Genomic DNA, 12,889 nt, shown 5'->3' on the forward strand with positions numbered 1-12,889 from the left:
TGAGAGGATCACATCGGAGGTTACTCCAGGAAAAAGTAAGAGACCTTATCTAAGAAAGCTAAAAAAAAAAAAAAAAAAAAAGCTCAAGACAGAGAACCTGACTAGTACCATGAAGCCCTGAGTTAAACTCCAGTATAGTTTAAAAAAAAAAAAAGGTGATGGGGAGGGAACGCTAGATGTTTATACATAAACATTAATAATGGGGCTAGGCCATTAGTAATAAAAATGGTCTCATTAAAATGATGATAGAAGCCAGCGGATCATGCCTGTAATCCTAGCTACTCAGGAGGCTGAGATCTGAGGATTGCAGTTCAAAGCAGGTTCAAAGCCAGCCTGGGCAGGAAACTCCATGAAACTCTTATCTCCAAAAACCACCAGAAAACCAGAAGTGGTGCTATAGCTCAAGTGGTAGAGCACTAGCCTTGAGCTGAAGAGCTGAGGGACAGGGCCCAGGCCCAGAGTTCAAGCCCCACAACCAACAACAACAACAAAGATACTAGGCTGGGTGCCAATGGCTCTTGCCTGTTATCCTAACTACTCAGGAGTCTGTAATCTGAGGATTGAGGTTAGAAGCAAGTCCAAGCAGACAAAGTAACTCTCATCTTCAATCAACCAGCAAAAAGCTGAAAGATGTGAATCAAGTAGCAGAGCACCAGATTTGAGTGAAAAAGCTAATAAGCAAGATTTCAGGCTCCTGAGTTCAAGCCTCAGTAACTGGCACAAATGAAAAGATATTAACAGCTAAACACCAGTGGCTCAAACCTGTATTCCTAGTTACTCAGAAGGTTGAGATCTGATGATCGTGGCTCAAAGCCAGCCCAAACAGGAAAGTCCATGAGACACTTATCTACAATTAATCAGCAAAAAGCCAGAAGTGGAACTATGGCTCAAGTGGTAGAGCATTAGGTTTGAGCATAAAAGCTCAGGAGTAAAACCCAGACCCTGAGTTAAAGCCCCAAGACTAACACACAAAAAAAGATATTAACAAGGATTCTAGTATTTGGTTTTGGTTTTTGTTTTTTTTGGGTCCGGTCTTGGGGCCTGAACTCTGGGCCTGGGCGCTGTCCCTCAGCTCTTCAGCTCAAGGTAGCGCTCTACCACTTGAGCCACAGCACTACTTCTGGCTTTTATTCTTTTTACTTATGTGGTGCTGAGGAATTGAACCCAGGGCCTCAGGCACTGTACCACTGGGCCACCTTCCCAGCCCTGGATTCTAGTATTTGTGTACCAAAGAAATGTCATCAGCCTGGTGATGGTGGCTCACGCCAGTAATCCTAGCTACTCAGGAGACTGAGATCTGAGGATCAAGGTTCAAAGCCAGCCTAGGCAAGAAAGCCCTGAGATTTTTTTTTTTTTGTGGGTCTTGGGGCTTGAACTCTGGGCCTGTCCCTCAGCTCTTCAGCTCAAAGCTAGCGCTCTATCACTTGAGCCACAGCGCCACTTCCACTTCTGGTTTTCTGAGTGGCTTATTGGAGATTAAGAGTCTCAAGGACTTTTCTTGCCTGGGATGGCATTGAACATGATCATCATATATCAGCCTCCTGAGTAGCTAGGATTAAAGGCATGAGCCACCAGCGCCAGGCAGTCCTGAGATTCTTATCTCCAATAAACCACTCAGGAAAAATGGAAGTGGCGCTGTAGCTCAAGTGGTACAGCACTAGCCTTGAGCTAAAGAGCTCAGGGATAGCACCCAGGCCCAGAGTTCAAGCCCCACAACTGACGAAAAAGAAAAAAGAAATGTCATAATATACATATTATACATAATATACATCTTATATATCCTTACATGGATACAAATATATCTCTAGTCACCCAGGGCAAGCAGTAGCATATACAGAACAAGCAAGAAAGTACTATCAACTAAATAACCAAAGATTAAAATGCTATCAACTAAATACAGGTTAATAAAATGCCTCAGTGGCATCTACTTTTTTAGATGTAATGTTCAATGTACCATGTTCAATACAATTTTCAAGTTCAATACAAAATTTATAAGTAATTTCTCAGCAAAGATCCTCAAAAGTTCAACAATAGGATTTATGGAGCTACCACTAATTTGAGAATTACAAATAGGGAAAATTTTGGAAAACTATACCTGCTCAAATCTCTGCATTCCGGGTATCTTTTATCATTGTAAAATGTCCCTTCAAAATAAAAGAAGGCTGATTTATATAGGTCCTAAAAGAAAACAGATGATATTAAAAGAAAGCCTACTCCTAAAAATTATCAAAATGTTCAAATAATCTTGCAAAATTTATATATCATAACATCACTCTACTATGTTACAATAACTTTGTTGATCTTCATAGAATATGTTCAAGTTATAAACTTATTTGAAATTTAGTAGGACTCACTCACTATTTTGTCTCAGACATAATTTTTGTGGCTCTTTTCATTCTTATCCTATTACTGTTTCAATCACTAAGAGTGATTTAAATATATGTATTTTCCTGAGATTCATGTAACCCAATTAGAAATTATATAACTTCAATAAAATTATATGCAAACTGGGCACCTGTGGCTACTATAATCCTAGTTACTCAGAAGGCTGAGAGCTGAGGATTGCAGTTTGATGTCAGCTCGGGCAAGGAAGTTATGAGACTCTCATCACACTAGCCAGAGTGAAGAAGCTAAAGACTCAAACCTTGAGTTCAAGTTCCATGACTGACACAAGACAGACAACATACATTTATGTATGTGTGTGTGTGTGTGTGTGTGTGCGCGCGCGCGCAAATAGTACAGTTATTTTGAATACTACAATTAAAAAAACTAAATAGTTGGGCTGGGAAGGTGGCTCAGTGGTAGAGCGCTTGCCTTGCATGCTCGAGGCCCTGGGTTCGATTCCTCAGCACCACATAAGCAAAAAGAAAAAAGCCGGAAGTGGCGCTGTGGCTCATAGTGGTAGAGCGCTAGCCTTGAGCTGAAGAGCTGAGGGACAGCGCCCAGGCCCAGAGTTCAGGCCCCACGACCGGACCCAAAAAAAAAAAAAAAAACAAAAAAAACTAAATAGTTACATCTTTTTTATTTCCCCGATAATAACAAAGATCACTGAGTTATGTTTTTTTAGCCTTCTTTTTTGTTTTTTCAATGTATATTTTAAAAATTCTCTAAATTTTCCATAACTCACTGGTAGGTGAAATATGAACTTCTATTTTTTTTTTTGGTCCGGTCGTGGGGCCTGAACTCTGGGCCTGGGCGCTGTCCCTCAGCTCTTCAGCTCAAGGCTAGCGCTTGAGCCACAGCGCCACTTCCGGCTTTTTTCTTTTTGCTTATGTGGTACTAAGGAATCGATCCCAGGGCCTCACGCATGCATGGCAAGTGCTCTATCACTGAGCCACCTTCCCAGCCCATGAATTTCTATTTCTATTGAAGCAATCAATCTTGCCTAATGTATCATAGTAATAATCACAGTGGGTTGAACTCCCAGATTCTTTCATTCAACCAGACTTCACTAAAGATGTAACTCTTAATTTTCAATGAATAAAACCATTATATTCCTTGTTGATTGTTAAAGAGATAATAAAAGATATACTTAATGCTATGTGTGGGTGTAATTTATCACTTAACTTCTAAACCCCCAACACAGTAAGATATAATCTAAAATAAAGGTTCTAAAAGAATAACTATTGCCTTATTTTGGAAGGAAAATATTTTGCTTATTTTAAAATGTTTGTCTAGGGGCTGGGAAGGTGGCTCAGTAGTAGAGCGCTTGCCTTGCATGCCAGAGGCCCTGGGTTCGATTCCTCAGCACCACATAAGCAAAAAGAAAAAAGCCGGAAGTGGCACTGTGGCTCAAGTGGTAGAGCGCTAGCCTTGAGCTGAAGAACTGAGGGACAGCGCCCATGCCCAGAGTTCAGGCCCCATGACCGGACCCAGAAAAAAAAAAAATGTTTGTCTAGAACTTCATCTTAAGCAGCTTAAATAACAAAAACTTTTTAAACATATTTAGCAATTGCAAGGTAAATTCTCAAAGAACAAAAATGGTTTCCAGGGCTGGGAAGGTGGCTCAGTGGTAGAGTGCTTGCCTTGCATGCATAAGGCCCTGGGTTCAATTCCTAAGCACCACATAAGCAGAAAAAGCCAGAAGAGGCTCAAGTGGTAGAGCGCTAGCCTTGAGCTGAAGTGCTGAGGGACAGCGCCCAGGCCCAGAGATCAGGCCCCATGACCAACAGAAAAACAAAAACAAAACAAAAAATGGTTTCCATCTAAATGTTGTCCACTATTAATCTTTCCTTATTTCGTTGCAGCAGAGAATGTATTATCACTCACAATGAATTTTAATTTCCAATGTCAACCAGAGACAGTCACTAACTAGTTTCCCTACTGTGTCAGAATCTCAACTAGTTGAGCTGATCAAATTCCAAGAGAGGAAGGAACACCAATCAACATAGAAGTTACTTGTTATGTTTAATATGGAAAATTAACTGAAAGAATAAAGTAAAATCGCCATGTTTTGTGCTGATGAATCACTCTTTAGAGTAGCACTGACACATTCTATATTAATGGCATTAATAAAGTAAAACATGACAATATGACTCAAAAAAAAGTTACTTGTTTTACTAATTCAGTGTAAGCTAAGTGGACTGGTACTATTAATCACTAGACAAGAATGGTCATTTGACAGTCATCTGTTAGCTTGTAAATATTCAAATCAGCTATGTTAGAACTTTAGAGACAGTCTTAAAATCTGTTGCGACGGAAACTGTCTTGGGAGAGATGTGCTGGATAAACTTGGTTAAGTCCTCAAGTTAAATTTACGTCGCCATTCTCCCTTTATTGAAGTTTATAATTAATAATAGAATAATATGTGTAAAAATATTCAGAGTTCCTCTAAGAAACAATTTTCCCAGAAAATTGACAAAAGAAAAAAGATTGACTCATCTCAGACAAATAAAAATGGTTGATCAGACATCAAAACATGAGAACCATTAAAAATATACTTGATCATTGAGGGGCTGGAGGTGTGAATCAGGAAGTAAAGCCCCTGCTACTAAATGCAAAGCTCTGAGCTCAAACCCCAGACTGCCTTTCTTGTTAATAAGAAAATACTGGTAACAGTTTTATATGTTTAATTTAAAAATAGATTCCATTCTTGAATTCTCATAGTCCAAAAACAAATACTGGCAAAACATATATTAAAGTTTTAAAATAGATTTGAAAATAGTGGACCAACTAAGTCCTGTCACACATGAAATTAATCAAAAAATATTTTATTCAAGGGATTCCTCTTTGTATTCCCTCTTTGAAGACTCTCACTACTTTCACTTTCAAATAAACTTGCTTTTTTTACCTTAAAAAACAATAGATGGGGGGTTGGGAAGGTGGCTGGGTGGTAGAGCGCTTGCCTTGCATGCATGAGGTCCTGGGTTCGATTCCTCAGCACCACATAAGCAAAAAGAAAAAAAGCCAGAAGTGATGCTGTGGCTCAAGTGGTAGAGCGCTAGCCTTGAGCTGAAGAGCTGAGGGACAGCGCCCAGGCCCAGAGTTCAGGCCCCACGACCTAACCGCCCCCCCCAAAAAAAAAATTCTATGCAAGTCTATGCAAGTACTTTTATGTAATAGTCACACCTCCAGCACCTTATTAATTCTTTCTAATATCATATATTTAGCATATGTAGGTATTCATTTAATAGTGAGATTATTATTTTTAGTAAATGGAAGAGGGAGAACCTAACAGTAAATGTTAATATTTTTTAAGTAGGACTATGGGTCATGTAGTTCCTGCTTAGAAAACTGAAGGTATTAACACTGACGTACTAGCACTAATCAAGAAGAGTCTCCAAGATTTCCTGGAGGTAAGGGTGATTCCCAGATTGAACTCAAACTTCTCTAACAATGACATGTGTGCAATAAAAAGGGTGAATCCAGGCACTTTACTATCTTATAATTATACCTCTATTTTTTTTTTTTTGGTAGTGATTAGGAAACTTTGAGAACACCGAAACTTTCTTCTCTTTTGAAGAAAAAGACAAATCTCTATTTCCTGTTTTAAGCAGTTTTAAAATTCCACTTATTTCGTTTTCTCCTCCAAAAGCACTGAGATGACAACTTTGAAAACCTATCTTAAAACCATTTTCAGGACTGGGAATGTGGCTTAGTGGTAGAGTGTCTGCCTAGTATGCATGAAACCCTGGCTTCAATTCCTCAGTACCACATAAACAGAAAAAGCCAGAAGTGTCGCTTTGGCTCAAGTGGTAGAGTACTAACTAGCCTTGAGCAAAAGAAGTTCAGGGACAGTTTGAGTTCAAACCCCAGGACCGCAAAAACAAAAAACAAAACAACAACAACAACAAAACTCAATATTTAAGGTAGGAGCCAGTGGCTCATGCCTGTAATCCTAGCTACTCAGGGGCTGAAATCTAAATATCACTGTTAGAAGCCAGACCAAAGAGTCTGTGAGACTATCTCCTTTAACCATCATAAAGCTAGAAGTGAAGTTATGGCTTGTGGTAGAGCATTCGACTAAGGGCCTGAGTTCAAGCCCTAGCGCGCGCGCACACACACACACACACACACACACACACACTCTCTCTCTCTCTCTCTCTCTCTCTCTCTCTCTCTCTCTCTCTCTCTCTCTCTCTCTCTCTCTCTCTCTCTCTCTCTCATATATCATGGGACTTGAGCTCTGGGCCTGGGCGTTCTCCCTGAGCATTTCAGAATAAGAGCATTTCAGAATAAGGCGAGTGCTCTACCACTTGAGCTACAGTGCCACTTTCGATTTTCTGGTGATTAATTGAAGAGTCTCACAGACTTTCCTGCCTAGGCTGGCTTTGAACTGCGGTCCTCAGATCTCAGTTTCTTGAATAGCTAGGATTAGACATGAGCCACCAGCACCTGACTAAAAAAATGTATTTTTATGCTAATCTCTACATCAGTCTCCAAAAAATCCGTAACATGCCAGTTGCTGTGGCTCACGCCTACAATCCTAGCTACTCAGGAGGCTGAGATCTGAGGACGGGGATCAAAGCCAGACCAGGCAGGAAAGCCTTTGATGCTATTCTCTCCAATTAATCACCAGAAAATGAGAAGTGGCTCTGTCACTCAAAGTGGCATAGTCTTGAGCAAAAGATCTCAAGGACAGTGCCCAGGCTGAGTTCAAGCCCCACAACTGACAAAGAAAAAAAAGTCTGGAACACAACCAACAGATGCACATCAAATAGCACTGAGACAATGCAACTGTACTATGATGGACACATGTAAAGGTACCGGACACATAAAAAGTTAAGAAAAACTGTTATCTTAAGCTGCAAAGAGGAAGGGAAAAGGTTTCCTACCTGAATACTCAAGTACAAGGGTATAGACCACATAAAGATACACAAATTCACTGTGGCTAAAGCAGAGGGAGCAAGTAGTATGGAACATTAACTTGGGAATCATCAATATATGTCAGACTAAGAAGAAACAGTATAGCTAACATTTAGGTGGAATTATAAAGGAACTAGTAAAAAAGGAAATAGTACTGGTTCTTGTCCAAGTTCTATCTTCATCCTTTAAGTATCTTTCAAATATCTTTAGTAGAAATTGCTCTCTTCATAAGTGGATCGATAAATCTGGAGTCCTCTCCCAAGGTTGTACCAGGTAATATAGCCAGTTAATTTTTCCCTGTGCTGAAATTTGGAAGGGTCAAGACCTTGCGCCTGCTTAGGTAAGCAATCACTTGAAAAAGGCAGTCAACCTACCACTTTGTTCCTTTCAAAGGAGTGCCCCAAAGATTTTCTGTTGCACATGGAAAGGTGAAGGAATGCTAATGAGACAAATGTAGACTCCTACTTATTGCTGGAGAGATTTTGAAACAGGATAAACAAACGGTAAAGTTAAATGTGACAGTAAGGCTAGGGACATACCTTGAACACAAAGCTCTAGCAGAAAAAATGGGTTAGAAGGAGGAAAGGAAGGGAAGGGAAGGGAAGGGAAGAGAAGGGAAGGGAATAGGGAAGGAATGGGGAATACAGGACAAGGCAAAAAGCTATAATGAGGATAGGTTGTATGACAATCAAAGAGACCAACTGTCCAGATATGTCCATAAAACTGTTGAGAAATAAATGAGATGAAAGGAAGGAAAGAGATACAACTGCAATTTGATAGAATATAATGAGAAGCGTTTATTAGAACACTGATGAACCTGCTAGAGTAGAAACTATTTCCATAGCTTATTATTATTACTCCTTTTATGGGGGTGGGGAATCACCTTACTTTGCTAATATGCTCAGGAGCTTGGTCAGGAGTGTTGCTGAATTCTCCACCAATCTGCAGGTCACTGACACAGCAAATTGAGTCTCTCAGTTCTGTGAGCTTTTGACTGCCCAAAACCAGCATCGTCTGGAATGGCTTATGTTCTTTATGCTAAAAGTCAAACAATAAGTAAGTGTCCATTTACCAACAAAGCAGCTAAACCATAAATCCTGTCAAGACTAGATCTAAACAAAGTTACTGGCCTTCGTAATTTAAATTGTCCCCTTGGGCTGGGGTTGTAGCCCAGTGGTAGAACAGTTGCCTAGCACATATAAGGCCTTGGGGTTTGATCCCCAGCACTGCAAAACAAAACAAAACAAATTGTCTTCATGAATTGTTATGCTGTATTTAGTTATTAATTTTTTTCTTTTAGATTCTGATTTCTCTATTTCACATCTATTAATTACAAGACCAAACTAAGAACGTTGTTAAGCTGAAGGTGTATCCTAGTGGTTAAGACTTTGCCTACCATGCATAAAGCTCTGGGTATAATCCCTAGCACAGAGGAAAAAGAAAAAAAGCTATTTATAAATTATTTGCATTCCAGATCTAAAACCACTTTCTTTAACTTTTACTCATAAAGCTAATCTTGCCCTAGGTGCCCAATCATCCTAAGTGAACCAGGGGCTAGATAACAGAAATCAAACTTGTTGCTCCAAAGCCCAATGGAATATTTAAACCAGTCCAAAATTGTTTACCATGTTCTTCCTCGATGTTCCTATAGAAAACCCCATAAAAGTTGTGGTCTATGACTTTTCCTCTGCTTTCTACCATAGCACCAAGACTGGTGTTCACCCTGTGAACGCCTTATGTGGTATAGCATGCCTTCTCTTCCTACAAAGGAAATACTAGTAATAATCTTCCATTTGATAGCATTAATCTGTATCGTCACACAATTATCTCTATAGATTAAATTAAATCCCATAATTATTTGCCAACAGAACTTCTCTAGTTTAAGTTGAAATTTATAATCAATAAACTACTTAATAACATCAGGATTATGAGCCTTTAGCCTATAACTTTACCTAGCAATACTGTTGTCTAAATTTTCCTGGAATTTACACCAATGAAGTCAGGCAATCCATACCTTATCTTCAGGTTATGAAACCAAGAGGTTAATTGTTATTCATGTTTTATTGAGATCTCAAACAAAATAATTCTAGATGCTTCGTCAATACTTTTTTGTAAATAAAATCTCTGTATACAAATACTTCAATTAGACCTCATCAGAGTTTAGGATATGCATGTGCATATCCTTATGCATGTGCAAGCCTGGTTTAGATACCCAGCACTTGGGAGAGGGAGAAGGAAATGCTTTGAGACTCCTAAGAAATTCTTTGTTAATTCTATGTATCTTCACCAAAGAGTTGTTTTTAGTTAATTCCATAATTTCCCAATTATTCTCAATTGGTGAACAAGGTTTATTCCTCTACCAGCCTTCTGTGCTGCAAAAATCTTCAAGAATTCATAACATTAGAATCACTGGGTATTTATATATACTTTAATGCAGAAATCAGTTATCCATTTCAATACTAGGCCTGTAATTCTATTGGACTGAAAGACTGTTTGACATTTCACTTTCTTTTGGTATCAGAAAGAAATACCTTATTAAAACTAAGTACCAGCTGGGTGCTAGTAGCGCCACTGGAACAGCTAAAAATATATATTTATATGCAGTATGAGCCATCATGCTAGTCTCTACATCCATCACCAGAAAATTCAGAACATGCCAGGCGCTGTGGCTCATGCCTACAATCCTAGCTACTCAGGAGGCTGAGATCTGAGGATTGCGGATCAAAGCCAGACCCGGCAGGAAAGCCTTTGAGACTATTCTCTCCAATTAATCACTAGAAAATGAATAAAAGAGCTCAAGGACAGCACTCAGGCCTCAAGTTCAAGCCCCAGAATGAAACAAAAATAAATAAATAAAAAGTCCCCAAGAATAAGGATTGTCAGCTCTAAAAATGTCAGACAGCATATACTTGCATTTATTTTGAACACTGAGGTTCAAATAACTCTTCAAATGATTGAGTCCTATGTCAAAAATAATAAGGCCTAAAGATATAGCTCAGTGGTAAAGGGTTTGTCTAGCATGCTTGAAACCTTGGGTTCAATACGCAACAAGAAAAGGATAAGGAGCTAGGCACAGGTGGCTCACACCTATAATCCTAGCTACTCAGGAGGCTGAGATCTGAGGATTGTGGTTCAAAGCCAGCCCAGGCAGGAAAGTCCTTGAAACTCTAATCTCCAATAAACCACTAGAAAACCAGAAGTGGTGCTGTGGCTCAAGCGGTAGAGTGCTCACCTTGAGCTGAAGAGCACAGGGACAGTGCCCAAGCCCAGAGTTCAAGCCCCACAACTGACAAAAAAAAAAGGAAAAGGGTAAGGAGAGTTAGACATATTATCCATAAAACCCAAAAGGTTTTACTACTGACCTTTTGAAATATAATAGGATACAAGATATTCACAGATAGGATAAGCTCTCCTTCTTCAATCAGGTCTGCTGGATTTTCAGGCTTTTTGCCTATTGCATGTGACTCCTGAAGAAAAACAAAACTTTGAAATTAGATACTTTGAACTCAGATAAAAGGGAAAGTGAAAAAAGGGCTGTTAATGGCAGCCTGAGTTAGCTCTGGGTTTGATGCCTAATTATACTTCAGGAAAACCATTAATACCTTTCTAAATTATGAAACTAATTTTACAGAACTGTTGAAGGAAATGTGTATGTAATATATACTTAACAACTAACAATAAAATAGGATACCAACTAATACCAATATAACATTGGTAATTCCAGTTATTAATACTTTTTAACGTATTATCTAACCTATTTCAACATATAAAGAACAGAGGTTCAGCAATTTACCCAAAGTCAGACCAGAGAGTTGAAATCCAAATATACATGATTAGCACATCTTTAACATATCATATTCTTTTATATGTCCTTAACTGCTACAAAATAAGAGCTGCTAGGGTAGAATGGTTAAGAAATAAAGCTGCACAGAGAATATAAGAGATGAAGTTGATTGGGATACATTGCATACATGTGTAGAAATGTCGCATTGAAATCCCCCTTTACACAAATAATGTATGCTACTGATGTAGGAAAAGGAAAGAAAAAGGTGTACAAGCAATTCTTCAGTCACACTACAGCTGAAAACAGCAGCCCAAATTCCTGCAACTGTTAGCTGGTCCAGGGCAGTGAGTGGGGATTATGTGTTGTGGTTTGTCCAAGGTGCTGTCACAAGGCTTGCCTTAGTTTTGATCCTGTTGGCAGCAGTGGCAAGTGACAGCAGAATCTATTAAAAGGTTTAGACACAATCTTCTTTCTTTTTGAAGCTATTAATTCAAGGAAATCTTTCATTAAACTCATGAAACACAAGTGGCAATGAAATAGAAATGTCAGTGACCACATGTAAATAACATGCATGCTCTAAAAATAGTCTAGAAAAGCAAACAAGAAACTCCTGCCCTCTACAATAAAAATAAATACTCAAGAATGTCCAACTCTCAAAAACACTTACAAAAAATATGAAGTAGATAAATATGGCTCATTCATAGAAGGAGATGAGAATTGGACAAAAACCAATACTGGGGAAGCTGAGACAATAAGATTAATTGCCAAACACATTATTCCTACAGGCAAATGCTAGACTCATAGAAATAAAAGTCCACTAAATAACAAACAAAAAATGAGGATAAATCAACTATCCAAATGAACTAAGGAAAGCCAGACAAAATAATTACAGGAAATGAGTTTCTCAATTAGCTTAACAGCTGATTTTCATCAGAAGCCAGGGAGACAAGAAACAAGTTGAGATGACAAGCTAAAAACCACCAATGAAAAACACTGTTAACCAAGAACTGGAGCTGGCAAAGCTATCCTTTAGGAATGAAGAAGAAATAATACATTTTCAGATAAAAACTCAAGAAGTTAGCCGGGCGCTGGTGGCTCACGCCTGTAATCCTAGCTACTCAGGAGGCTGAGATCTGAGGATCGCGGTTCAAAGCCAGCCCGGGCAGGAGAGACCGTGAGACTCCTATCTCCAATAAACCACCAGAAAACCGGAAGTGGCGCTGTAGCTCAAGTGGTAGAGCGCTCGCCTTGAGCTGAAGAGCTGAGGGACAGCGCCCAGGCCCAGAGTTCAAGCCCCACGACCGACAAAAAAAAAAAAAAAAACTCAAGAAGTTCACTGAAGTAGGTTTGCTTTATAAAAAGTTCTAGAGGGTTGTTCATGATGAAATGGAAAAATGAGACAGAAGTAACTTGAAGCCATAAAAAGAGAGAACAATGGTAAAGTTAACTACATAAATATACAAGCCAGGGCTGGGAAGGTGGCTCAGTGGTAGAGCACTTGCCTTGCATGCCTGAGGCCCTGGGTTCAATTCCTTAGCACCACATAAGCAAAAAGAAAAAATCCGGAAGTGGCACTGTGGCTCAAGTGGTACAGTGCTAGCCTTGAGCTAAAGAGCTGAGGGACAGTGCTCAGGCCAGAGTTCAGGCCCCACGACCGGACCCAAAAAACAAAACAAAACAAAAACAAAAACAAATAAATATACAAGCCAGTAACTGAAGGCTTTTCTACCATTTCTTGCATGGGGTCAGAAAGTATTTCTCTCTTTTCCATACCTCCCTATTTCATCTCCTACTAAAAGG

The 12,889-nt window shown here is 39.2% G+C and overlaps 1 protein-coding gene across 2 annotated transcripts in view; it reads right to left on the minus strand.

Annotated features, from left to right (window-relative positions):
• The window catches only part of Snapc3 (small nuclear RNA activating complex polypeptide 3), a 46,315-nt gene that overhangs the window by 11,637 nt on the left and 21,789 nt on the right, over positions 1-12,889 (minus strand). For both annotated transcript variants that reach the window (XM_070033143.1, XM_070033142.1), the window contains exons 4-6: positions 10,668-10,772; positions 8,194-8,343; positions 2,096-2,178 (exon numbers count right to left, since the gene is read on the minus strand). In XM_070033143.1, coding sequence (XP_069889244.1) covers positions 2,096-2,178; positions 8,194-8,343; positions 10,668-10,772 — 338 coding nt within the window. The remainder of the gene's footprint in view (positions 1-2,095; positions 2,179-8,193; positions 8,344-10,667; positions 10,773-12,889) is intronic.

This window comes from Dipodomys merriami, unplaced genomic scaffold, assembly GCF_024711535.1.
Source record: "Dipodomys merriami isolate MVZ:Mamm:240054 unplaced genomic scaffold, mDipMer1.0.p SCAF_22, whole genome shotgun sequence".
In the NCBI taxonomy this organism is placed as follows: domain Eukaryota; kingdom Metazoa; phylum Chordata; class Mammalia; order Rodentia; family Heteromyidae; genus Dipodomys; species Dipodomys merriami.